The sequence below is a fragment of the Gallus gallus genome, chromosome 2 (genome assembly GCF_016699485.2).
Source record: "Gallus gallus isolate bGalGal1 chromosome 2, bGalGal1.mat.broiler.GRCg7b, whole genome shotgun sequence".
Taxonomy (NCBI): Eukaryota; Metazoa; Chordata; class Aves; order Galliformes; family Phasianidae; genus Gallus; species Gallus gallus.
The window spans coordinates 63,862,944-63,890,735 of NC_052533.1; the positions used below are offsets into that span (position 1 = coordinate 63,862,944).

General features: G+C 37.9%; 1 protein-coding gene across 3 annotated transcripts; it reads left to right on the forward strand.

Moving 5' to 3' along the window:
• On the forward strand, positions 1–27,488 carry SLC35B3 (solute carrier family 35 member B3). Of its 3 annotated transcripts, XR_211652.5 has the most exons (11): positions 1–118; positions 3,838–4,116; positions 5,648–5,769; positions 7,418–7,572; positions 8,746–8,853; positions 13,671–13,768; positions 17,880–17,972; positions 18,384–18,495; positions 20,569–20,688; positions 22,998–23,067; positions 24,189–24,287. XR_211652.5 is itself a non-coding variant. In XM_418952.7 (10 exons), the coding sequence occupies exons 2-10, from the start codon at positions 3,916–3,918 to the stop codon at positions 24,337–24,339; spliced, it is 1,110 nt and encodes a 369-aa protein (XP_418952.1). In that variant the 5' UTR covers positions 1–118; positions 3,838–3,915; the 3' UTR covers positions 24,340–27,488. The 3 variants fall into 3 exon arrangements, 2 of the variants coding, with proteins under 2 accessions (XP_418952.1, XP_015131482.1); XM_418952.7 differs by lacking the exon at positions 20,569–20,688 and having other exon boundaries at positions 24,189–27,488; XM_015275996.3 differs by lacking the exons at positions 1–118; positions 20,569–20,688 and adding an exon at positions 1,639–1,681 and having other exon boundaries at positions 24,189–27,488.
• Positions 27,489–27,792: the final 304 nt, after the last annotated feature.

Below are 27,792 nucleotides of genomic sequence, written 5' to 3' on the forward strand. Positions count from 1 at the left end.
GCGGAGCGCTGCGGGAGGGAGGAAGCGGGGCAGCAGTGGTGCTTCCTGTCCAGCTGTCCTCCTCCCTTTCCCCGCAGATACGCGGTGGGAGTGAGCGGGGAGGAGGCTGAGCGCGACGGTGAGTAGCGTGGGTGCCGCGGAGCGAGCCGGGCCTGCCGGGAGCGTGGTAGGAAGGGCCGGTGTTGGCCCTGTGAGCAATGAGAATCTCCGCCGGCAGCTCCCTGACGTGAGGGGCGGCCTGTCGCTGCTTGGGAGCTCCGGTTGTGGCCCCGCCTGGGGCCGGTGCTCGGGTAGGGCTGCGTCTGTTTGTGCCCCGTGGCGCGACGTGGGCCCGGATCCGGCGGCGGAGGGCGCAGCTGCGAGGCTCGTGCTGCTCCTTCCCTGCAGGAGCCGAGCAAAGGCTCCTAGCGTTGGTGGGGTCGTTCGTGTGGAAGCGGATCTTGGCGCGGGCCGGCGTCGCGTTTGGCTTGGGCAGCTCAGGGGAGCGGTGTTGTTGGGAAGAGTACTGAGATGCCGGTTACTGCCCAGCTTGTGTTTCTTCCGTGATTGTTACAAGAGCTTTTTGGAGGCCGAAGAAACGTTGCTTTTCCAGTTGTGCATTCAAATTTCCTCTTTTTCATACTATAATCACTCAGCGTTCCTTGTGTGAATTGTTGAAATCCTACTCTGCATGGGGTATTTTTTCCCAGAAGATTAGGAATAGTAAGCATCCTTGCTCTAAAGCACGTATAATTTACATTCCCACAGTGAGAAAGAAAAAGATAGGAGAGCATGCTGTTTTACACGTGTCAAATCCATTGCTTGAGGGATTTTTTTTCCGGAGAAAAGGATGAGTAGCACTTTTGACACATAGTAAAATGACAGTTTGAAAAGTCACAATAGGCTTTGGAAGAGTTCCAGTACTGTTGCTAGTGAGATCGCTTCATAGAGAGTGTTTCAAACAAATGCATGCACTCACTGTTTCTTCAGACGCTAAATAATGTGCCTTGAGGGAGCTGGGCTTGTTCAGCCTGGTGAAAAGAAGGCTGCGGGGTGACTTAATAGCAGCCTTTCAGTACGTAAAGGGAGCCTATTAACAGGAGGCAGTCAACTCTTTGAAAGGGTAGATAACAGCAGGACAAGGGAAAATGATTATAAGTTGAAGGAGGGAAGATTTAGGTTGGATGTCAGGGGGAAGCTCTTTATTGTGAGAGTAGTGAGGTGCTGGAACAGGCTGCCCAGAGGGGTTGTGGATGCTCCATCCCTGGTTGGATGGGGCCCTGGGCAGCCTGGTCTAGTATTAGATGTGGAGGTTGGTGGCCCTGCCTGTGGCACCAGTGTTGGAGATTCATGATCCTTCAGGTCCCTTTTCAACCCAGGCCATTCTGTGATTCTGTGATTTTGTTTAAATTATTGTGCGTCATCTTTTAGCTCCAGTCATGTCCAAGAGGATCTATCAGGGTTACTACTGTTTTACTGCTAGAATCTGCAATAAATTAAATTGTCAGTTTGTAAAAGCTAGCCTTGTTGCTAAGGAAATACTTTGTATATAAATAGCTGAGAAGTCAGAATTATGTTAATAAGTACACTTGTTACTGCCTTCTCTTACCCTTACTTTTTCTGATCGGACTGTGATGTTCTATTTCTTTTGCAGATCTTCCACAAATAATGTCTAAATTAGTGACCAAAGTGGGAGATTTAGGTACAAAACTTCATTGTACGCTTTTCCCCATTGCTGAATTCGTGAAGTTCGCTTGACAGTATGTGGCTATGCGTTGTGCTGGGTGTACATCAGTCTCTGTTTTCCCATTCAGATGAGAAATGAGGCTCAGATTATTTCTGCAGGCTCTTGATGTTGCTGAGAAATTGTGGCAGTAAAAAACACTTTTCCTGATACTGGTCGGGAAAGATCTGAACAGGCCGTAACATAAATAGAAGTTCTGCTATGATGTCTTTCCTTTCTAGGGTATTTGTTCCTTAGGCTTGAAATTTAGAGTCCTAACCTTGCTCAGTTCTTTCAGAAAGAGTAGTAACTTGTGTCCTGATGTAGTGGTTTCTCTCAGTGATCAAGTAAGGATCACCAAGTGTCTCTTCAGGCACCCTTACTCTGCTTTCAGTAGCAAAGTAATGCTGTAAACACAGACCTGTTCAGTAATTAAATCCCAACTTAACAGCTCCACATAATCACTTTCATAAACTTCCCATCTTTTAAGCAGTTCAGCTGTTTCTTCTTTCTTCTTACTCTCTTCTAGAATACCAGTATTGTAGGGATGAAAAGATAATTTCTAGTAAAGTTTCTTCATGATCAGTTCTTGCCCGTTTGCTCTCCATCCACTGCTATTAAAACTAGAATTATTTTTCTCCTTAATGATGATCACTATGATACTTTTATTTAAAGCAGCTCTATTCTCTTTTTAATGGGATTCTGCTAGGTTAGGGAACCCTGATTCTGTTGACAAGGTGGGCTCTCTGTTCTTGTATCGTTACAGCCTTTTCTGCAGTCATTCTTTACATTCGTCTGTGAGAGGGATCAGAAACGTGCATGGTGTTGTATCAAAAAGTTTGCTTCTGCCTTCTAGGATGCTATCGGTACTTTTGTATCTCTACTGAACCAGCCTACTTAACCTTCTTCCTTTTTATGACTGCCTCACTTTGTGATTAACTAACAGTCCACAAGGGTAAAATTCTTACCTTCTACTTCTGGTTTTCATCTGAAGAGCTTTGAATTTAAGCATAGTTATTACAGTCCCTAAATTACTGTTACAGTCCCCAAGCTATTCCTTCAGAACTTTAATAGGAATGTTGGTAGTATCCAGGCTGTATCAAAAAAGGAAACGTAAACACAATGTCGGTTATATGTGTTTCTTTCCTTTTTGAGCTAAACTTGTCATTTCTCATATTGTGTAATTGTTGAAGTCGGTGCAGGTTATGTTTACTACACTTACTGCATGATCTAGCCTTCATATGCTAGTACGTTTTCCATTTGGAAATGGTGGAAAGAGTATTTTTCATAGATGTATAGTGAGAAGTATTTTTAAGGAGAGGATCACAACCGATTAAATAGTTGAGACCAACTCAATGTGATTATGGACTGCTGGCTGAAGTAGACTCTCTTAAAAATTTGGGGACTTGCTTAAAAATCTGGGGACTACAGATGGACCAATGTGCTTATTTTTGAGGCTGAGAACAAGAAAAGTTTCAGAAGTCATAATCTGTCCTGAACTTGGAATTAAAAATTATTTGCCTGTCAGTCTACTAAGTTGCTGACTTCATTCTCCACGCTTCCCTTGTCCAGTTTTGTTTTCTATTACATGTAGAAATGGCTGCATGCATTTCATACTGAATGGATTGCCAATAGTGTGTACTTAGTCAGAAAATCAGGTTCATTTCTGAGACTGACTTCTTTCTCTCCTTGTTTTTATCTTCAAATTCTTTTCCTCGGAAGTGTGTGAGAAACAGTGTGTAAGCATGACAGTTAAGGAATAATTTCTTTCACTTCAACACTTAGCCAATCACCGTCTCAAATCTGTAGCTTTTAGCAAATTCTCACAGGTAATGGACTAGTCTGCTCTGTTTCCTTGTGAAAATGAAGTAAACTAGGCAGAGTAGCAGTGCCTCCATACTGGTGTTTTCACTGGGATTTGATCCTGGGGACCACTCTTTTGCCAAGTAGCCACTGGTATGGAAAGGCCAGTCTGAGATACTCTGCAACTGATGCTAGTTTTCTGTGTGCTGCAAATAAAATAATCCAGCAAAACTCTTAAACCTTTGTATGCTCCGTGTAAATTTCACATTTGTTTATTGTTATTGTTAGAAAGCTGTATATTATGTCTTATCTGACTGTCATATTTCTTTCAGCTTTCAGTCAGGTGACACGAGGAAAAAGAAGGACAGAAAGAAGATAACAGCAGCACCGAATGCAGCGAACGAGGAGTCATGGATCTGAAATTCACTTCAGCAAGAAAATACGTTTCCATCAGTGTACCTTCCAAATCTCAGACTATGTCACCCCATATCAAATCAGTAGATGATGTTATAGTTCTTGGCATTAATCTTAGCAAATTTAACAAACCTGCTCAATTTTTCATCTGTGTTTCTGGAGTTTTTATGTTTTATCTAATCTATGGATATTTACAGGTAAATGCTATGAATTTGTGTCTTATTGTACTTCTCCCTTCCTGAAAGAAATTCGTTAGAGTAGTAATATGCTACTATTTTAATATGTATAGATGTATAAAATAAATATTCACTGCAAAATCAAGCTCTTAGAATTTAAGAGCAACAAGCAATTATAATCTTAACATTCTACAAAAATTCACATGGGGTTGAGGTTTGGCTCAGTTCATTTTTATTATTTGTTTTTTATTTCTATGCTCAAGACATACTGCACAACACATAATTGTTTTTAATGTATGTTTTGATATGTGATTTTATAGTCTTCTAAAAAGAAATTTTAGAACCTTTCAGACTGACATAGACCCATAGAATGGCTTGGATTGGAAGGGACGTCAAGGATCATTGAGTTCCAAGCCCTGTGCTGCAGGCAGGGTTGCCAGCTGCTGGATCAAGTACTAGATCAGGCTGCTCAGAGCCCCATCCAACCTGGCCTTGAATGCCTCCAGGGATTGGGCATCCATAACCTCTCTGGAACTCACCACTTTCTGAGTGGAAAGCTTCCCTGACATCGAGTTTCCATTGTTGCTGACATCTCCACTTGAGTTCAGTGACTGCAGTACAGTAATGACACTGTTCTCTCTGCTCATCCTTCAGGACAAGGCTGAAGTACATGTTTTGTTGTTTGTTAAACAGAAGCATAGTGTTCAGGGGAATGCTAGGTATTTTATTATTTTCATTAAGAATTCCTTCTCCTGACAGCCTTTTTGCTTTTATCTTGGCCAGTTATGTTTCTGTTCCTGTTTTCTTTTTTCATTTTTTTGGAAGTTCAACTGAGTCTTCTCAATAAAGCAATGACTGAAAAGGTTTCAAATCATCATGTTTTCAGTGTGGTTTTCCAAAACATCTAAGAAGGTCATTTGGAAGTAACAGTTAGACAGTTCTCAATGAATAAAAGCAGAATCTCAAAAGGAAAAAAATTAAGCAGCTTTTTGTTGTTGTTCTTGCTGCCCTACCTACCTATAACTGGCACACATGCAATTCTTTATTAAGTGCTTGTGTTTTTCCATTGCAAATTGTTCCAGTTTAAATGTCCCTGCAGCCCACAAATTTATACGCTCACAAGTTCTGTTAATTGAGGCACTCAAAATTTTAGTTCCATGCTTCGAAGTGATGTAAATGTGTCTTTTAGTGGAAATATGTATTTGATTTTGAGCTATTTACAAATTCTCGCTAAAAAGAGTCTGCTCAAGTAAATGAACTGGAAAGCAGACTGAAAACCATCTATAATTTGAGATAAATATTCATGGATCAAGTGTATTCCCCTGATGAATCGATCCATTAATTTCAGCGGATTTGAACCAGCAGTACATTTTCTTATTGCATTTTGGAGAAACTAAATTATCTTCAGTACTGTTCAAGTTGTACATGGTAAGTGAATTCTAGTTAATTCTAACAAGGGCTGGATTTGCATGTACACAAAGAAAAAAAACAGTATTTTGAACATAACATTTTGGTGTATGTATGTGACCTTGGTGGGGTTTTGTTTTTATAGGAATTGATATTTTCAGTGGAAGGTTTTAAACCTTTTGGTTGGTACCTCACTTTAGTGCAATTTGGATTTTATTCCGTTTTTGGACTAATAGAATTGCAGTTGATTCAGGACAAAAGAAGAAGGTACGTGTTTTTTTCCAAACATTTTGCATGCTTTCAGTCAAAAAAAGAAACATTTTGATGCTTATGGTAAATTTATCTTCTGTTGGATCATTGTGAATGTGTTGAGGCATTGTTAGTAGATTGATGATAAAAATAATTTGAACTTAAAGGGTAGTGTTAAAAATATTTTGTAAGCATCCACCTAGAACTCAGGCATGTAAATGGTCTTGTTGACTTGTACTGTTGCTTTGTCCCATTTATGGAGCGTATTCAGTCTCAAAGTGAATTGATACAGACTGACTGTGCTGCTTGGTACTGTCGTGTCCAGAGTACCCCAAGTGCACTTAACTGCAGTAAACCCAGGAGATTCTTGCCGTCTTGAATCCTAAGCATATGGGATAGATTGATATGAGTCAGTGTGGCCATTCTTTGGCTTCCTGCCCAAGTACAGCCTCTGCAAATTGCACATTGAAGCACTCTGGAAGCTTAGACAGAGGCTGTCATGTACGCAAATGTTAAAACTACATTAAAACATTATTTCCTAGTTGAGCATAACCATTGTTGCTTACAAGTATTCATCACTAGCTGACTTCTTGTATACTGATTTTAGGTAATAGAATTATTTTACAACCAGTATAACTGAGAATATTTCGAGGTAGCTAACTTTCAGACTTACATTAGATAATGTGTAGTTACTTGGTAGACGTTGTGTTAACTAGTATTTATGTTTTCATTACCAAAATGTTTGGTATTGGTTATAGTACTTGCCCTGGTACGGAAGTTACATCGGTAATGTAGCTCCTCAATATATTTTTACCTTTTGTTTTATGTAATCCAGGCAACTTCTTGCAGACATTAAAAATCTGTTTCCTAATTTTTAGTCTGTATTCACTCTTACATTTTATTTTATGAATTGTTTGTTAATACCTCAGAGTATGCCTGCATCATATAATGAGTTATGGGTAAAACAGTGTTACCACAAGACATCTCCTTATGTTGCTAACTGTGGCTTTGAATATGCATGAGAAATAGTAGAACATATGCATGACAGTTAACTCTGAAAAATCACCAAGTGAACGCAGTGATTGGTAAAAGCTAGTGCTGGATCATCTGTTATCAGGTGATCATTTTGTCAAATTGAAAAGAACAAACCTGAAAATGTTCAAAGAGTTTCTCCTTTTATAGCATCTGAATTACCTCTTATTTCTGTTGAGTTTTTCAGTGGTACTTTTTCAACATTCTTCATTCTTAGGCCACCAATGTTAATATGAAAACTTAGACAAATTGACATGGTGACAATGAAAAGACAAAGACTCAGGTTATGTAGGTGTACTGACCTTTTCTGTTTCGTTTGACAAACAATCTAGAGCCCTTGTCTTGTTTCTTGTGTGATATACCTTCTCAGAAGGAGGTTAAAACATTCTTGTTTGGACACTTCGAGCCATGAAGTTTGTGTCTTCCATTTGAACAAAATGTATTGGCAGTAACTGAAACAAAAAGTTTGAAACCAGTCTTCTATGTGCATTTTAAAATTGCTATTATGGAACAAAAATGAGTGAGAAAAATGATCAAGTTCTATTATGAACATATTCCTTTATATAATTTTTCTAAGCTAACTGTCCTCCAGATATGTCTGTAATACCAACGTTCATATGTTTATGTTTTGTAGAATTCCTGGCAAAACCTACATGATAATAGCCTTTTTAACAGTGGGAACTATGGGTTTGTCAAATACCTCTTTAGGATATCTTAATTACCCTACTCAAGTCATCTTCAAGTGCTGTAAACTGATTCCAGTTATGGTAGGCGGGGTTTTTATACAAGGTAAGTCTTGGTCTTGCTGTTTTATTATTTATTTATCTTTGAGGGTACAGTTGTGTTTGGAATCCTGTACTTTGCTAAATCCCACTGACTGGAGAGGAACAGGTACCATTTCTCTTACAGGAGGTAAAATGTAAATTTCTGAAGCATCTTCTCAGAGAAGGTGATAAAAAAAGAAGTTGCATGGGTTGCCAAAGTTCAGTTTTACGTAGACAGTATTACTTCTAAACAAAAACACTTCATAAATAAACCATTTTCTGTGCTGAAATTAAAAAAAAAAATCACCTAGGATTTAATGGTTTGTGAAGAAATCTACTCTTTTTGTTTGAAAGTTGTATTATATTTATTGTTCAAAGTAAAAGGATTTAATTGGGTGTATATCTGACTTCAGTCATCCTTGGCTAATCCCCAAATCGTTGTATCTGAAGAACAGATACAGAACAGAAAAAGGGATATGGAGTACAGAAGATAAAGACTATAGTTATGTGAATAAATTTCAGTGTTTCTGGAGTTAGTAGGTTTAAGTATATTATAAAAAGTTAATGTTTCTTTGGTACACAAGGATTCATTAAGTCAGTTAAATTCTGCGTATGAAGATGTTATGGAACACTGTCAATAGTTACACATTTCTGACACTGTAGTTGCAATAGACTGAGCTTGTATAGTGCTCCAGGCCAGCAAATATTGTTGGATAATTTTTATCTGAGCAATGATATATATACATATTTTTATTTCCCTGCTCTCTTTCTCCACTTCCACTTTACGTCCTCTCAAACTAAAAGGCAGTAGGGTTTTTAAAGTTCCCAAATCATCTGTTGGTGTTTGAGAATGACTTTTCTCTAAACAATAAAGGCAGATGAAGTCTCTTGAATAAGAGGAAAAATTAAGAAAATATCCAGATTCTCCTGAGTATTCTCAGATGGTGATTTGTTAGGGAGGATGTGTCTAAGGAGTAAAATTAAAATCAATCACAAGAATCAGATAATGATCTGCTTTAGGAACTGCTGCTATAGAAGAAACTAATTTCAGTCATGAAAGGCTGGAGCATTAAGACTTCTGTTGAAGTGAAGGACGACTAAACAGTTTTTCCTTTGCCTTCTAGTTTGCTGACAGGGTAAATACAAAAATGCTGTGAATATTAGAGTCTCATTCATGTTGTTTTTATTGCTTTTGCAGGAAAACGTTACAACATTGCAGATGTGTCTGCTGCTCTATGTATGAGTCTTGGATTAATATGGTTTACTTTAGCTGACAGCACAGTTGCACCAAACTTCAACTTGACAGGTAAAGATGAATTTTTCTAGTATAATTAAATGCAGACTTTTTCTACTGTAGGCGTTTCATAAAAGTTTTAAGAGCTCTTGGTGTAGTGCCTCATGTATCCTACTCAGAATATAGGGTTTTTTCTGTCTTTGTGCTGGCAGAAATGTATCTGTGGCGGTAGAGACATTTACTCCAAGCCTTAGTTTTTAGGGTCTTAAAGCTTAGGGAAATAACCACCCTTTATGTTGAAATATCACATATTTGTTCTTAAGAAATATTTACTTCCCCTTACTTCCCCACAAGGCACCCCTTGTGGATGCCTTACAATAAATAGGATAAAAATTCAGTCTGAGGATCTTAAAATGGTAGAATGTCTTTTCCAGTTCAACCTTTCAGTCTTGTTACATTTCAGAACCTTTGTATTTATTGATGATTTAACTCTTACTTAGAGTGTAGGTACTGTAAATTTTTCCATATTGCATGAGATCAGAAGTTTAAAACATTTTAACATTCTTATGTTTAAAAACTTAATTGAAAATCTATTGCAAATGAGAGGGGCGAGTTGGTTATTCCTAAAATGCATTTTATGTACCTGATCAGTGTTTGGATTACTATTGAGCTTTGAAGTATATTTGAATAATCAATTTTTAGCGTATTCTTCCTTTAAAAATCTGAGATTAATTACAGTAACCATTATTAGAAATGTTCATGGCAAAAATTTCATTTCTCAATAGCGAAAACATTGATTTTTAAGTTTTGTTCATAAAATATTAATGAATTTATCATTTTAAATAGAGGCTTTTTATCCTAAGAGAACTTCATTTCATCTAGCGTTGTTAACGGTCAAATGGAAAGGTGTTGTTTGAACTATATCTTTTCCCTTGCTTATATGCTTGGTAGTATGACAATTAATTTTAGTGCTACTGGTAGTGGAAGACTTTGTTAGAATCACTCAATTATATAACTTGCTGTGCATTAATGTGTTTGTCATGCAATTGGGTGGCCACTTAGACAAAACATACTTATTTTGAGTGTAAGATGAAGGTGAATTGCATGTGATTATAGTCTAGTGATCTCTGAAGTACAGGTAAGGTCTACTTTTACAGCAGTAATTCAAAATTCTACTGTTCACCTTCGAGGGATGCACTTTCTCCATTTTTCTATTCCTTCTTGTCTGTTTTGTTTTATGTACACTAAATAGAATGCATAGTCTTTATCCAATGCAAGTACTAAAATAGAGCATGAGCAAACCTAAGTTTTGCCCATGTCATACCTTCAAGAATGTTACAAGTTGTTTGTTTTGTTGTTTGTTTTTCTGCCATTGAATTCCAGTCTCGATATTGCTGGGTCATAAAAGGAATCTACACAGGTTTTGTTTACACATGAAAGAGTTCAGCAAAGAAAACAAAACTGTCTTCTGCCAGAACAGGTACATATTTGTAACGAAGGAAGGAATATATTTTTCAACATAGAGATGTTAATAAGAGCTCAGAAAATCTCCTAGCATAACTAAATTAGAGAGGTAGTGGCAGATAACCTAAATAGTTACAAATAATAGAGACTGTCCAGGAGATAAAGTAGAGGGGAAAAATGTGCCCAAGGAGACGATCTTGAAACATTGATGCTACTGAAACTTCCACTGTTCTGTCATTACAGGTATAAATGGAAATTGCCTCTTATTTGTAGCAAGGAAAACGGTGAAAAAAATACCTCTGTGCAAATTTCTCCATTCTAGACTATAATGTCAGATGCAGTTTAGTCTTTTGCAGACTGAGGCATTTTGTGAGTTACAGAGGTTAGTTACCTCTGCTATGTCTTCTAATCTTATGTGTGTCTGGCTTCTAGAAGGCGGAGATCTTAATGGGCACATAAGCTCCATATAACTTCTTGGTCTTGAATACATGTACGTGGTGGGGACTGCAAATGTGAGAATGTGTTGCTGAGGCAGTTAAGTATCCAGTAGCTTATAAGTGTATACCTGGTGTTAATATTTCACTGTCCTGAAGTATCTCATTAGTTGGATAAAATGAAATGTTGATATGGTGATTCAGTCAAGTCTGTAGGTGCAAGATCTTCAAATCTTGAAAAGCTAATGAGGTTCAATAAGGCCAAGTGCAGGGTGCTGCACTTGGGCCAGGGCAATCCCAGGTATTTATGCAAACTGGGGGAAGATCTCCTTGAGAGCAGCCCTGCGGAGAAGGACTTGGGGCTCCTGGTGGACAAGAAGCTGGACATGAACCAGCAGTGTGTGCTTGCAGCCCAGAAGGCCAACTGTGTTCTGGGCTGCATTAAAAAAGGAGTGCCAGCAGGGGGAGAGAGGTGATCCCCCTCTACTCAGCTCTTGTGAGGCCCCATCTGGAGTACTGTGTCCAGGCCTGGGGCCCCCAGTACAACAAAGAATTGGAACTCTTGGAACGAGTCCAGAGGAGGGCCACTAAGATGGTCAGAGGGCTGGAGCACCTCTCCAATGAGGAAAGGTTGAGGGAACTGGGATTGTTTAGCTTGGAAAAGAGAAGGCTCCAGGGAGACCTCATTGCAGCCTTCCAGTACTTGAAGAGAGCCTATAAACAGGAGGGGGAACAGCTGTTTATGAGGGCGGATAGTGATAGGACAAGGGGGAATGGTCTTAAACTGAGACAGGGGAGGTTTAGGTTAGATAGTAGGAGGAAGTTTTTCACAGAGGATGGTGATGCACTGGAACAGGTTGCCTAGAGAGGTTGTGAATGCCCCATCCCTGGAGGCATTCAAAGCCAGGCTGGATGTGGCTCTGGGCAGCCTGGTCTGGTGGTTGGCGACCCTGCACATAGCAGGGGGGTTGAAACTGGATTCATTGTGGTCCTTTTCAACCCAGGCCATTCTATGATTCTATGATCTGATCTCTTTCAGAACTAGTGTAGAACCAGTTCTTCCAAACATTTTTATTTGTGCTTTCTATAGTATACAATGTTACTGCTCTCATTCATGATTTTGCTGCTGCTACTTGGCATGTCCAGTGCTATTTCAACGAGTAGAACAATTCCTGATTTCGTGCCCCCAATGTCTGCCTTGTAAAATTTACATGCCTCTTGTCTCTACATGTCTTCATTCAGTGCATGCTTTCACTGCAGATTCCATATAACTTTTCTCATATCAATCCAATACTGAACCCATGCATTTGTCCTGTGATTTGCCTGTGTGCTTGGAGGCAGTATGCTAGCACAGATGGAGACATGCTGGATCAAGACTGTCACTTTCAATCAGAAAGTTATTGTCTGTATATACTGTGGTCTGTAGCATAGCCAATACTATTCTGGTTATAATACCATTACATTTGATTCATGCCTTTATCAGTGCAGAGCAACTTTGAATAATGAAGAGTTGCCCACACAGTCTTTTTTGTGTTGCTTCAATTGCATGTGTCTGGCATGGGAAGGGAAATGGTTCCCAAACTCGAAAAAACTGGTTAGAAGTTCACCTATATCCTGAAGTTTACTAGGGAGGTGCTACCATAAACTTCGCAGATAAATGAAATTGTTAAGTTTCTTAACTCTGAAACTCGTGAAAGTTGGGGTTTTATTTTACTTTTCTTTGTCAGGAGCTTAAACTTCATTTAGTCCTTTAGAATGCTTGTTGTGAGACTTCCAGTCTTAGAAATGTAATCTTAAGAAAATTCAGCGCTACTTCTTTTGAATCTTCCACTCCTCATTCTTCTCTGATAATCATGTTCTTTTAAGGGACCAACACTAGAACAGGCAGTAAACGTGATTTTGGTGACAAATATTTTCTGTTCAGCAAGTTTATGTGATGTTTTACTTCAAGAAAAGTGGTATTTTAATCTGTACGTATCATTAATTTCTAACTCTTGCAATGTTAAATATAACTCTTGCTACAATCAGGAGAGAATGGGAATTTAGAGATTGAGAAATGAATTGTGACTGGCATGAATGGAGAGTTATTATTTTTTGTTATCGGAAAGCTGATGACAGTATTGATTCTGTAATGACTTTGTTGTGGCCAGGTATGTAGCATCAAACCACAGGGTCTATACCTGAACAGTACTTTTTAAAAGTAGAATATTTCAGCAGTGAAGGATTTTCATGGTGAATCCTCTTGCATTTTTCTTATCACTACATCTAATATTTCTATTTTCCTCTTTTCAGGGGAAATAATATAGGGCTAACTTCTAAAAGGAATAAGTTCTCTGATTATTTATTAAAAAATACCTAAGTGAATGCAATTGACATACTTTCACTGTTTTTACTACAAGAAAATTAGAGCTTTCTTTTTTTTTAATAGCAATAACCAGATACTCCTATCAAGCCTAGACACAGACAGAGGTTGGAGCTTGGCTGTTGGGAGGAGTGGTAGTGGACACTGCTTTACAGATTTGTTAAAACGTGTTAGAATAATAAAATAGATTTGCTGATGTTTTGAGGTAGCATAGAATCATAGAACCATAGAAGGGCTTGGGTTGGAAGGGACCCCGAGGATCATTAAGTTTCAACTCCTTGCCACAGGCAGGGCCACCAACCTCCAGACCTGGTACTAGACCAGGTTGCTCAAGGCCCCATCCAACCTGGCCTTGAACGCCTCCAGGGATGGAACATCCACAGCCTCTCTGGGCAGCTTGTTCCAGCACCTCACCACTCTCTGTAAAGATCTTCCTCCTGATATCCAATCTAAACCTTCCCTCCCTGAGCTTATCGGATATGGATTTGATATGGAGATATTTTTTATTACTGTATTACTGGTTTGCTATTTCTGAGCTTTTTCAGGATAAGTACGGAGTGATTTTTTGATATCACTATTCTGCTTTGATGATAAATATTCTTAACAGGATTTTGTTTTTCCTTTATTAGGTGTGGTCCTAATATCCCTTGCACTCTGTGCAGATGCAGTTATAGGAAATGTACAGGAAAAAGCTATGAAGTTGCACAATGGTTCTAATTCAGAAATGGTAAATATATTAGTTTCTCATTTAGTGTTCTGTCACACATCAAGAGCATTTAAATAATCCAAATAATATTGTTATCTGGGCAGGATAAAGGCTGAATTAATACAGAATTAACATCCTTTGCAATTTTGAAACGTGTTCTGTCATAGACAACGTATACAATGACAAAGTAAGAAATTGTATCTGCTTTTCTCTTTGATATTTGAACAGTTACTTTTTTTGTACGCATCCTTGCTTTTTTGTTTTTTTTTTTTCTATTTGTTTTTCTATTTTTTTGTAGAGTTGTCTGGTTTGGGGTTTTTTTGTTTATTTTTTTTCTTTTATGGAGGCTTTTTATTCAAGGGTGCTGTTTTCTGTATTTAATTTCAAATGTATATTGGAGCTACAAAAACCACAGAATCATAGAATCGGAATGGTTTGGGTTGGAAGGGACATTTAAGATCATCTAGTTCCAATCCCCTGCTTTAGACAGGTACACCTCCCTCTAGACCAAGATGCTCAAAACCCCATCCAACCTGGCCTTGAATGCTTCCAGAGAGGGGGCATCCACAACCTCTATGGGCAGTGTGTTCAGTGTCTTACCACCCTCACTGTAAAGAATTTATTCCTAATATCTAGTCTAAATCTACCCCCTTCCAGTTTAAAGCCATTTTCCCTTATCCTGTCTCTATATACCCTTATAAAAAGTCCCTCCTCAGCTTTCCTTTATGCCCCCTTCAGGTACTGGAAGGCCACTATAACAATCCCCCAGTAGAGTTCTCCAGGCTGAAGAGCCCTCAGCCTGTCTTCATAGTGGAGGTTCTCCAGCACTCTGATCATCTTTGTGCCCCTCCTTTGGACGTGCTCCAACATCTCAATGTCCTTCTTGTGTTGGGGGCCCCAGAATTGGATGCAGTACTCCAGCTGGGGTCTCACAAGAGCATAGTAGAGGGGCAGAATCACCTCCCTCAACCTGGTCATGCTTCTCTTGATGCAGCCCAGAATATGGTTGGCCTTTTGGGCTTCAGTGCACATTGCTGACTCATGTTGAGTCTTTCATCAGTCAACACCCCCAAATCCTTCTCCTCAGGGCTGCTCTAAAGCCATTCTTTGCCCAGCCTGTATTTATGCTTGGGATTGCCCCAGCCCAGATGCAGGACCTTATGCTTTGAACTTCACGGCGTTGGATGGGCCCACCTCTCAAGCCTGTTAATGTTCCTTTGGTTGGCATCCCTTCCCTCCAGCATGTCATCTGCACCACTCAGCTCGGTGTCTTTCTGCAAACTTGCTGAGGGTGCACTCAATCCCCTGTCCATATAGCATACAAATATGTTAAATAGCACCATTCCCAGCACCAGTCACTGAGCAATGCCACTCAACATTGGTCTCCATTTGGACATAATATTCTATATAAATGATTTTTTTCAAGGAACTTTTTTTTTTTGTCTATACAAGAGTCTGCCCTGCAGGCCTGGAGTCAGTGGAGAGTTTTCTATATGTTCATGCTCTTGATTTCTAAGAAATTACATACTGTTCTTCCATCATAGATAGTGTCTGTTGTGTAGAGTGCGTTGCTTTTTCTCCTTAATGAGTTTCTGAATCTAAAGTGTGCTAGTACTTAAAAGGCAGCCTTTTATGGAACTTGTTCTGTTGTGCTGAAATCAGTAAAAGTTTGACTTTTGGAACGAGTGGACCTCATTGTGGCCTTCCAATACCTGACGGGAGCCTATAAACAGGAGGGGGAACGGCTGTTTATGAGGGTGGATAGTGATAGAACAAGGGGGAATGGTCTTAAACTGAGACAGGGGAGGTTTAGGTTAGATAGTAGGAGGAAGTTCTTCACACAGAGGGTCGTGAAGCACTGGAACAGGTTGCCTAGAGAGGTTGTGGATGCCCCATCCCTGGAGGCATTCAAAGCCAGGCTGGATGTGGCTCTGGGCAGCCTGGTCTGGTGGTTGGCGACCCTGCACATAGCAGGGGGTTGAAACTGGATGATCATTGTGGTCCTTTTCAACCCAGGCCATTCTATGATTCTATGTGCTCCTAATTCAGTGAAATACATGATTTTTTTTTTTTTTTTTTTTTTTTAAGTCTTATTCAAATTTTTTTTTTTTTATGCTTCTTTGGAACATGGATTATATGTTCTCATCCTGTGACATTTTCCTTCTAGGTAAACTTCTGTTTGAAATTGGCATCTTTTTCTCTAAAATTGAGTCAGGATTTTATTATGACGAACATCATTTGAATATGCCACAAATAAAAACAGATATGTCAAATGAAATTTCACAATACCTCATCTGATGTGACTAATCAATCTGGTTCTTCATTTGTGAGAACGGCTTAAGAAATGGAGAGGAAATAGAACGAAGCTTCATTTCATGCACATGATAAAAGAAGTTCAACCTGCAGTTTCTGGAAAATGGAAGAATATACTGTGAAGATATCACAGTATTCTTGTATTTAAGTTTGTACTTCTTAGTATCTAGTGTTCGCTGCTGCCAGAGGCAGAAATCTTAGCTGGGTGGACCTTATCTGACTCAGCACTTCCTTTTATAGCTATGATATCTGAAATACAAAACAGTGTACACAGCCACTTTCTTGCCCAATTTGTTTCTCATAATCAATCATCTGACATTTGTTACCCGTCTTACAATTTCTCCAAAACTTTGCTTTCCATTCTGTATTAGATGAACAGATATTGGTCTTGGTACTTTCTTCCACTTGTAGAAAGTCAGCGTAGTGATTAAGGACATTAAAGTCTTTCTTTGATGCCTAGATACTGCATTCTTGGATTCTGTCCAGAGAATTCAGTGCAGAAATACAAACAATTTCAGAAATTATCTTTCTAGACTTGAGATCGTGAGTGAGGATTAAGAGGTCCTCTCAGTCAGGGAGCACGTTTAATGAGCAATGATTCGGAAATGCAGTTGGGTAGTGAAGGAATGTGTCATCCATGGGATCTCTTGCAGAAGTTGGAGCTCACTCTGGATTAAGCAGTTATGAAAAGATGTCTTGTAGGTAAAATCATTTTCCAGAAGAGTGGTTACTATGTCTGATTTTGCCTTATGTTTGATTCTAAGGAAAACATTTCATGCTTCCTTATGAGGAACTAGCTACGTCTTGCTGAGTCCTTGTTCTGAAAAGTAAGATCATAAGTCTGGGATAAAAGCTGGATGGTTGCAAAGGCAAACAAAGAATTAGAGCCTAACTTTTATGTGTATAAACACTGTGCAGCACAAGAGCTCTGAAGATCAGTCCGTTTTTTAAGAAATTGAAAGTAGTTCTGCTGTTGGAACATACACTGATCCTCATCTACTGTAGAGCAGTGGCAGGCGTTTCATCATCTCGTGGCATTGTTATCAATTGTTAGTATGTTTATTTTTGCAAATAATTGAGATACTGCAAGACGGAAACAACTGCTAAAGCCCTTGCCAGAAGAAACATGTCTGTAATTGGCACTGAGTTTTGAAAGTGTACTAAGTCAATGCTTTCTATTTAGTAACATGTGAAATGGTTTTGTTTGCTGTCTCCCTTTCTTGAGGGAAAGGGCCACTAACAGCAGTTGCTTCCTTCCACACCAGTGTGTATATAGAAGGGCAGCTCTAGCTTCTGAACTAGGCCAGAACTAATCATAGGTCAAGAATTGGTATCCTATAGCTATAATGCAGTTGTGTGGTGTAGGTGAACTGAAGTGACACAGGTGATGCTTTGTGACACATACTGTGGCAGCTCATGGTGATTAAGTGCACATTTAATGTAAAAAGCTTCTTAATGTATAGAATAAGTAGCAGAAATCTATCTGTCTTTGGCGTATTATTCAAGCTAATTATATAGTTTTCAGAAGCTTTATTTGGACTGTGAAATCCTGAACTTGGAGGATTTAACAGTCAGCATTGACTTCAGGATATCAACTGTCTAGCTTCCAGAACTTTTTCATGTAGTTGTGGGTAGGAAGAATGATTAGTGCTTATTATTCACTTCTTGTACATAAGCTGTAACAGGAATACTTGTAAAAAATATCTTCTAATCCATCTCAGAAATTGAAAATATTAATAGGGTCACATATTTGAAAGCATTTAATTTTCTACTTTAATATGATATCACCTGGTAATTATTTTCTCTTAAACTCTTCTAGGTTTTGTACTCTTACTCAATAGGTTTTCTGTATATTTTATTGGGATTAACTTGCACTAGTGGATTAAGCCCTGCAGTAGCATTTTGCTCACAGGTAGGTATAAAAATTTCCTTTTTTTTTTTTTCTGCAAACAACCTCAATAGTAACCATTGCTCTGTATAGTTTAGAAAATCTCCCCACTTCTCTAATGTTATTTTCATCATGTAACCTGGTTGACTTGTGTATTTTCATACATTAAATATGTTGTTAGTCTTTATTGCGTAAGATGATGTGATAATGTTAAAAACCAAAAACAATGAAATCACAAGACCAAAATCATAAGCTTCTAATTTCATAATTATTTTTCCATTATTTAACTAAAATTAAATAAGAATCTTTGCATGAATGCATTGTTGAGCAGCTTATTATTGCTCAAGCAGTTGATTAAAGTCTGTGGTTTTGTCACTTTTTAATACCTCAGGGTTTGTTTTACATTTTCCTAACAGGCTTTTGTTGTTGTTGCAGCATCCAATTCAGACTTACGGTTATGCATTCCTTTTCTCCCTGACTGGATATTTTGGCATATCCTTCGTTCTAGCTTTGATTAAAATATTTGGTGCCCTTCTGGCTGTAACAGGTATGAACAAATGGTATCTGTGCTGCTTTTGGTATAAAAACTTGAAGTTTTTTATTATTTAGGATAGCTTCTGAGAATTGTTGTTTCTCTGGCCTTCTTTTTATGCTGTTTGTGCTGATGTTGATTTGTTTAGTATGCATATTTCTGGTGTATATTTGGGAACTTCCTCCTCCTTTTCCTGCTACAGTTTCAACACAGCAGAGCATATTAAGTAGTGTTGTGCAGGTGGCCTGTGCTGTGATTTAATACAGAAACAGCACTATTCTAAACTGAGGAATGCAGCCAAGATATAAAGGAAAAGATGAGCGTTACTTGAAGCATGGAAGAAAAACATATTCAAGTAAGGCATGGCAGACACCTTAAGCATAGAATTTCTGGAGATTTCCAAGAAATAATGTTGTTAGGAAAGGTCTGAAGGATTTCTCTGAAGATTTTGTGCATGTCCACACACTTCTAGTGGAATGCTGCTGTAGCAATGTTAAGTGTACGCTAAAAGTCAGTTCAAAATAAACTCAAGTGGAACAAATTTTGACTCTTGTGACAGTTTATTTAGTTTTTTATTAAATGAAATGCAATAAGGAGTATTTGTTTTGGAAGTCAGGATATAAACTAAACAGACTGCTCCTGGACTGTAATGTTAATGGCAGAAGCAGACTGTCTAGCCTTTTGGTTCTTCTTTTAGGCTTACAGAGCAATTGGCCCAAAAATGGAAGTGGTCACAATTTCTGTTGAATCGTTATGCAGCATATAACTGTATCAACTATGTCAAGAAAAAAGAAGATGTAAAGTACAAATGTAAGGTATCAGTAATGTATTGAAAACAGTTTTCCCAGTCACCAGCTGCACGTGTATGTATAACAATATGAATCTCTCAAGTGTGTTAAAGACTACTGTAATCCTCTCCAAGTTAAGAAAGTCACAAAATGTCATTGTACCTGTTCTTGTGACAGTTAATATGCAGTGAAAAAGTTTGTGATATGATGTTTTGACTTCAATATTTTTCTGTGAGTAAATGCAAATAGACCTAACCGTGCTGACAATCTCCAGGCACGTATCCCAGTTGCTGAGAAAAAAGTGGACTTGAAACAAGAGGCAGTCACAACCATTATAGATTTTCAATCTCCATAGGTAGTCAGACTTGACTCTTACCCCATCTGTAACTGGGCATAACCTTCATCTTGAGTAATCGGTCATCTGGAAAAGTCACGTAGAGAGACCAAAATCTTCATAGCTAAAATTGTCAAGCTCTGTATGAGTGAGTAGACAGCAAGTACCAGTCTCAGCACTGCACTGGCAAGTAATGTCATCTAGTTATACATGATCTTTATTAATATGTTAGCTGATATGTATGCCTTAGAAACAATGAAAAGTATTAAACATATTCCATTTTGAAGGCCAACTGTATTGCTTCATAGAAAGAAGTGAGCTTATTGATAACTTTGTCTACCTAAGATCCTTAAAGGAGGAGCAGTATGTAGTTAAATCAAAGAAACTGCTGATAAGACAAATAACAGAAATTGTTTGCATTAGTCTGTTCTGTGTTGCATCTGTCTATGTGAAACTTAGACAAATTTTAGCATGAGACACTTGCTACCTGAGCGTAGCAAAGCTACAGCAAAATGATGTGGTTATTACAAGTGAATGAGTGTTTTCAACTTGTATCACAGTGAGTTTGTAAACAGCCAGCTGAAGTGTTTACGTACTGGAATATCCTCAACTGCCAGGATAAACAGAAGTGACCCTGCTGTTAATTTTAGCAGTAGTTAATTGCAATGTTAACATTTTCAATGCATCTCACAACACTGAAGGAAAAGTCTTAAGGAGCTTGAGTGTTTTTCAGCATCTTTCTGTATGTCTGCTTTCAGACTATCCCTAAAATTATTACTCTTTACTATGTGCAGCTGCTGGAATAGTGAATGGTTTGCCTGAACAGCACTGTTGCTTCCAAATTCAAAGTCACCTGTGTGAATTTTCCAAAAAATAGGCCTTTGCCTATCTAGGTTCTCTTGTTGCATGTGTAGTTGTTACAGCATTCTGTCAAGAATGGTTACATCAGGATCATTCCTTCCTCAGGTTACCTTTTCTTAAAACTTCAAACATCAGTCACAAGGGACTGGGGTGGGGAGGTGTAGCAAGATGCCATGGAACTCCTTTTCTCTCCTCCCTCTCCCCCCAAAAGCTGGTTTCTGTCAGGTAACGCTCTACTTCATTTGCATTAGCGGAGAGGAAGATACAACAGTTATTTTCTGACCTGAAAATTGCATGTTCTGATTTTCTATTAATTCTTCTCTGTAGCACTACCACTTCATATTTGTTTTTATAGAAGTTTAGTACATCTAGTGGCTGAAAGTTGGCTCAGATAAGAGGTTTGGCTCATGTGTTAAAGCAGCTCTTAAAAAATTTTAGAAGGAGTACCTACCTGTGGTAAAAATTGTTTAAGAGTGCTGTGGAATAGCAAAACCTTCCCAGATTTCCTTGTGCCTAACCTTGACAATCCTAACGCTTGAGCCCTTTCTGTGTTGGCCTAGCCATGTGAAAAGGCTTATTGTGCCTTGGAAGAACAACCGCATTCATTACTGTCCCCCCGTCAACCTCTCCTCCTTATTGGAGAGAGCGGTGTGATGGAGTTTAATGAAAATTGCATTTCTATTAGCAGAATGAGAAATTATCAGACTTAATCGGGAAAAAGAAGAAAAGGCACTTAAGTTAGAAGGAAATGGTTACATAAATATTTTAATTAATAACTGATTTGAAAGAACAGAAATAATCACGATTAGGAAAACTGAATTTAACCATTTTTTAAATTATTCATCTGTAAACTGTTTTCTAATTAAAACTCTTTTTTTTTTCCATTCACGTTTAATTTTTCATGTAACAGAAAATCATTCTATTTGATGTGCATAAATTCCTTGAAATGTATAGAAATTATTACCAAGCAGTTGAGGCTGGGGCAGATAAAGCAATGATTAAGGCTGTTTCTTCCAGTACTTAATATGCTTTTAAGAGAAAAACTTCAGTGGGAGAAGCTTGTGGGGGTGAAACTTGCTTTACTGGACAAAAAAAGCATGAAAATACATCTGTAGTTACTGGTTCCTTTTGTCATGGTGTTACGTTAATACTAATATGGCTGTAGTTATGAGAAAAGATTTTTTTGTCTGCTATAGCAAAAAGTGCTTTATGGTCATTAAAATATTTTCTGCTGCTAAAAAGATTGGTTTTCCACTGGTACAGACAATTGTACGAGATTCTTTAATAAATGAAAGCCTGTGCTGTCATGTAACGCCTTCTCTGGCCCTTCATAGCTGAATTTGTATACCTGGCTGCATTGTTAATGTTTTTCAAGGTTTTCATAATACCTTTACTGTTTGCATGTTTCAGTGATAAATGTTATATGTTTCCAAGTATGCAGTTTACTAGCAACATGTCATTCTTAATCATAGCATATAGCTTTGACATTGAAAATAACTGTCAAAAGTTATAGTTAGAGAGTAAGCAAAACAGTTTTGCTAGCAGAATTGTGTTCCCAACTTTTCTTACAGCCTTGTTTTTGCTAGTGGTGAGATCACATGTGGAAGAAGGCCTTTTAAGAATTTTAGGAAAGCTTACTAGTGCATAGTCATTGAAGTCAGGTATCCTTGGTCTTCTAGATTCCTAGCCCAAGTTACATTTCTCTGCACTGCTATATAACTGAAATTGCATTAACTTCAGAAGAATTACAATATGGCTTCTAACAATATATAACAATAAAGCCCAAAGCAACTGTCTAGAACACTGGACTGTGATAAAGTCACATGAGAATGGCGAGAGATTTGGAGTGCCCAAGTCCCGTTTGGTCTGAATCCACTTCTTTCAGCTTTAACAGACCAATGGTTTTAGTTCACGTGATCAGTTACTTGCAGAGATTGTTCATTCCTTTCAGATATTATGAATTGATTAGAGTGAAGCTGTTAAACACAAAGTCTTGTTCTGGGACTTTTTGTACTGCAGATTCCAGGACTAGGGATGATACTACTTGGATGGTGTACTTGTTTTGCATAACAAAGAATCATATAACCCTTGCTAGATTTGGAAGGGCTCTTTAAAGATCATCTAGTCCAACTCCCCTGCAATGAGCAAGGGCATCCACAGCTAGATCATGATGCTTAGAGCCTGGTCCAGCCTGGCATTGAATGTCTTCAGGGATGGGGCATCCGCCATGTCTCTGGGCAGCCTACTCCAATGCCTCGCCACCTTTATTGTATAGGCTTTTTTCTTACATCCAACCTAAATTTACCCTTGCTAAGTTGCTTGCTAAACCATTTCCCCTTGTCCTGACTCATGATTCTAGTGTTACTTTACACTGGAGAGGTGCATCTACAGTTTGCCTTTGCACCAAGAATGACAATGAGTATAGCCAGATCCCCAACTGTGTAGTAAGGGTGTCTACTAATATCAAAGTCTGTCTTCTGTTCTTATGCTGTCAGTGGATTCTTAAAGAAATAATTTTCTGTTTTCCTCTGCAGTAACAACAGGGAGAAAAGCGATGACAATTGTGCTTTCTTTTTTGTTCTTTGCAAAGCCATTCACATTCCAGTAAGTATTTATAGTTTTAAGTGTATTTTTATATATTTTATTTTTAAAAAGTTGATCATGGATTTATAACAACAGTCGTTATTTTATGCAATAGTATAATATATATAGTAGTCATAATATTCAGGCTTCAATGGCTTTTGTTCTATATCTTCTACAATGTTGACAGTCTGTTGTAGATATTGTCTTGATGCTAATCATGCTAGAGAAAATAGTTTCCATTTTTCTAAAGGTCTGGAAGATAAACTGTTCCATGTGTTGGCATTTCTTGTTGTTGCTTTTTAAGAAATACGTAATATCTGGGATTTATGATACTTAATGAATTGTTTGGGTACTTTCTGCAGGAAGGTTTGGCTAAAGGCAGGCCTTTCTTCGGTATTACACCTTTTCTGAGCACAAGCGTGAATTCTTAGTGAGCTTTTCTTAACAAGTGGAAACCTCTCCTATCTGGGAAGAAGATTAAAATTAAAATTTCTGGGGCTTTGATTTCTTCCCTGTTTTAAATCTCAATGAAGAGTTTTTTGTCCTTGAAAAAATGCAGCAGAGGTATTGCAGTGATTTAAATTCTAATTTGAAACAAACCAGAACTTAATTTTATTGCTACGTTTAAGTTTGAAGCTTAAGAACAAAGCATAAAGCTCAATACCCAAATGCAGTTTATCCCAGGTAAAAATGTTGAGGCTTCAAATAACAGGGCTTAAACAAGAAGTGTTCATTGAGAAGTATAGACATAAGACACTGAATGAGTGTGTGTTTTAGACCAGTTGTACAGAGAATAGCTCTCCTAAATGTAGACAAGGAAAACATACTAAAACCTCTCAGGCCTACTTTATTCATATAAGAAAGAACAGTTAATGTTTATTTTTTAACTATGAAACCACCTTAATAAACTGTCCATTCAGTACAAGAAAAGGAAGGATTGCCGCACAGTAATAATGGAGATTCGAGGAAATTCTTTCTCTAAGTCCACTAACTTGTTTGTTGTTGTGTTTTGTAGTAGTGTTTTTTTTCTTTACTTCTTCTCTCATTAATGTAGGATCTTTATTTTTATCTTTAAATCATAAATATTGTTCAGTATAAAGTGCTAATGGTAACCTCTTTTCCCTCCTTTCTCTCCCCTTCAGATACGTGTGGTCAGGCTTACTGGTCGTCCTTGGAATATTTCTTAATGTTTACAGTAAGAATATGGATAAAATCAAACTGCCTTCACTGCATGGTATTTGGAAAAAAAATGTGGAAGAAAGAAAAACAAGGACGTTGTCACAAACTGTATAGAGTGGTTTATGCCATGTCTAGACTCTGACTTCCTGTTTTATTGGAACAGTCTTCAACTGATTCACTTTCCAAAGGGAACATTATTAAAACCAAAGGAGCTGAAGGCGTAGTCTCTGCTTGCAGATGGCTGGAAATGCACATTTTTGTGAGCCCTTTCTCCAGAGCACTTGAATTCATCATGAAAGGCATTATAGGCCATTATCGGGTGGCATTATCAGGCAACGAAGGACAGCGGCTCCTGGCAAACTGCTGAGAAGCTGCACTCTGAATGTGACACAGTAGAAGACTTAGTTGGGCATTTTAATGATATTGGCCGTGTGTTTGATTCCAGATTAATGTTTCTTAGTCTTCGTTAATTGTCTGGCTGAGGTAATTTAAATGTAACACTGTATTCACATTTAGGGGAACCTAATTAGCAACTGGTTGACCAAATTGTGGTTTTAAAGGTGCAAGATTTAGAATATGGTATGTTGTCACTCTGTCACGTTAAATAAAAATGTTGGTTTTTTAATAAGTTACTGATCAGGTCATCACAAAACTTCTTTATTGTCATAATTTCCATTTTTATGGAAATCTTAAGTTGTCATTCTACTTGGTGGTCATTGCTTGCAAGTAATAAAAATAAGACTGTGTTTAAGCAGTCAACACCTGTACTTTTCCAACAGTGAAAGTGGACTTCGGACATCAACGAGCTGAGAACAGAGAATGAAAATGTCATGATTGAAACAGCAGTGTAAGAAGTTGTTTGCTCATTCTGTGGTGAAGCAACAAACTTTTTGTGACCTATGGCCCTCTTTGTCAAAGTGGTGTGAAGAGATACGAAAGAAGGTTTTCTGAACTACTGTCATCCAATCACAATTCTCTATCTTCAGTATTGGCCTAAAGAATAACAGCGTCTGATACTGTATTTGAGATATGTATGATGTCAGTCTCTGTGTGGTAATGAATTTAAGAAGGTTAGGGTACAGACTACAATTTTCTTTGTTTTCTATGATAGAAGGAGACACCATACATCCAGTCTTTCATTGTGAATTTGGGATGATTGAGTCCATTTCTCTCTCCAGCTTTCGTTTTCAACTCATTTTGAATCACTTGCCTTCTCTTTCATTTTTTGTATTTAACACTGGCACTTTAAAAATACAGATCACTTTACAGTTCAGTGTTCTCACACAGTCATGATAGTTCTTGTTGCATCCCTTACATGCATCTTGTTTTGTGTTGTTTCATAAAAAAAAAAAAAGATGATTTATTCAACTTAGACAACTGTAACTTTGATAACAGAACTGTGCAATCAGAAAGAATGTACAAAGAACTGAAAAACTACACAGGAAGTATTGCCTTCTGCCAAAAATATTTGTGAAAGTAAACAAAATGTGCACGCAGAATGTTTGCCAGACATTTGGGAAGAATTGCTGCTCCAAGGAGCTTGTAATCAAAGCACAGATCTAAAAATGTGCCTTAAATTTAGCTTACTGACTTGGTAGCCAGCATATGTCATATTAGGCATGTTGTAAAATAGAGCATGGACTAACATAGCCATGTTAGCATGATGGGACGAATAAATGGAGGGCAGAGAAGCAGTAACAAATGTGTACTGTTTCAAATGCTCAAGCTACTGTATGTCAGCAAAGCCCTTCAGCCCATACACGCACATTGTCAGCAAGTCATGAGATTTCATTGTGCGTGCAACAATGGTTTTTTTTTAATTCCTCACTGCTACAATATTTATTGTGTCCTGGATTAGGTGGAGAGGTGTAAATTTGACATATACGCGCCTTGAAATAGAGAGGAAGGACCTGCATCATCAGTGTCCATACTGCAGTCAAAGTTGTATGTAAGATATGAAAAAGGGTTATAATTTCAAGTTTGGTGCAAGAGTGAATTTTGGACCAAGTCTTTCCCCCAAAACTCCTTTATTCCCTTGCGTTCTTTGCCCTAAATTAAGTTGCTCTTTGCAGTGGGGTTATCTATCAGGCTTAAAAGAGAGGTGGCTTTTGAACCAGTGGAAAGGAAGCAATTACAGAACATTGGCATCTCAGTTCATCTTGATGGAACTTGGTAATTAGCATTTGAGCATCAGTTTGGATGATATTTCGGTCTCAGTTTTGCCATCTGTAAACTGTGTCATTAAACTTTACTGAACTTCCAGGAACCAAATTATGTGAAATCTACCATACATATATAAAGTCAAAAGAAACATAATTAATTTGCTGTTTTCTATGAATATTTGAGAAATCGCTCCCAAAGTTTCTCATAGGAATTAAGATACACTATATAGGTTGCAGAACAACTAACTTATCAACCTGACCTACTGAGCTCCATCACCAAACCAAGTCCCATCATGCCGTTTCCACGCATCTGATAATGCACTTTTGTCTTTGTTTTATCTGGAGTACATAAAGTTGACAATATTGGCCTTTTAACATTGGCCTTGTAATTTACTCTGTTGTGTACGAGACTGACTTACTGGAGCACACATCAGGGGAAGATTGGATATTATTTTTTTAACTGTAGAAAAGAGTTTTTTAATTCTTTTACAGGTGCTTGGTACTTGAAAATCTGATTGTGTAGGCAAATACTAGGTTTAGTGTGCACAGCATATATTTAAGAGTCAGGTTTTTGTCATCATGGGTGTGAATTCAGTAATTGTTACTCAACAATATGTAAGAAAGTTAAAGATATTGCTTACTGAAATGAAATGAGAGGAGCTCATAATTTGCCACGTGTGATCCTTTGCAGTATCATGCTTTTCTTGAAATGTTAAGAAAACCTTCATTTCAGTGAATTGCTGTTGTTTTTTAATGAGCCTTATAGTCCATGCAAGTAAGAGAACCTGACACGCCTCAAAGTGTTCTTACAACAGAATTTTGGTTTAGGATCTTCTGTGCTGTGTATGTCTATTGTTTTATGTTGTCTGTGAAATACAAGTAAGGGCTTGTTTGCAAAGTAACTGTAAATCCTTTATTTTTTTGTGAGGAGAGCACTTACATTGGGCTGTTGTTAAGTTGTCTCGATGTTGCTTTGTAGGTTAATCGAAATAACTGTTGCAATTTCAGATTCGTTAGCTCCCGGACTCTTTAAAGTAGACATTATGAAACTACAGAAGAAAGATTGATTCTGTCACCATAAAATTTACTGTCTAAACATCATGTGAAGTGGTTGTTTGCTATTCTTATGCTACACATCTTTCTCCTCTTTGCACAAAAACTGTGTTAGAAGATATAGCTATGAGACTGAAGGTCACACTAAAATTTAGGGCAGCCCAAGGTGTTTCTGATGTCAGCTATCTGCTACTGTGATACCATCCACTTCTGCCTCTTTTGTAGGACTAAGAGAGCTTTAACTTCCTAAATTAGTATGCATTTGCAGTTGCCTTCACATTACATTTTTGCATTTATTTGGTACACTTGAATAGAAAAGTAATTGACTGTGCAATGGATTTCTTCAGTATTT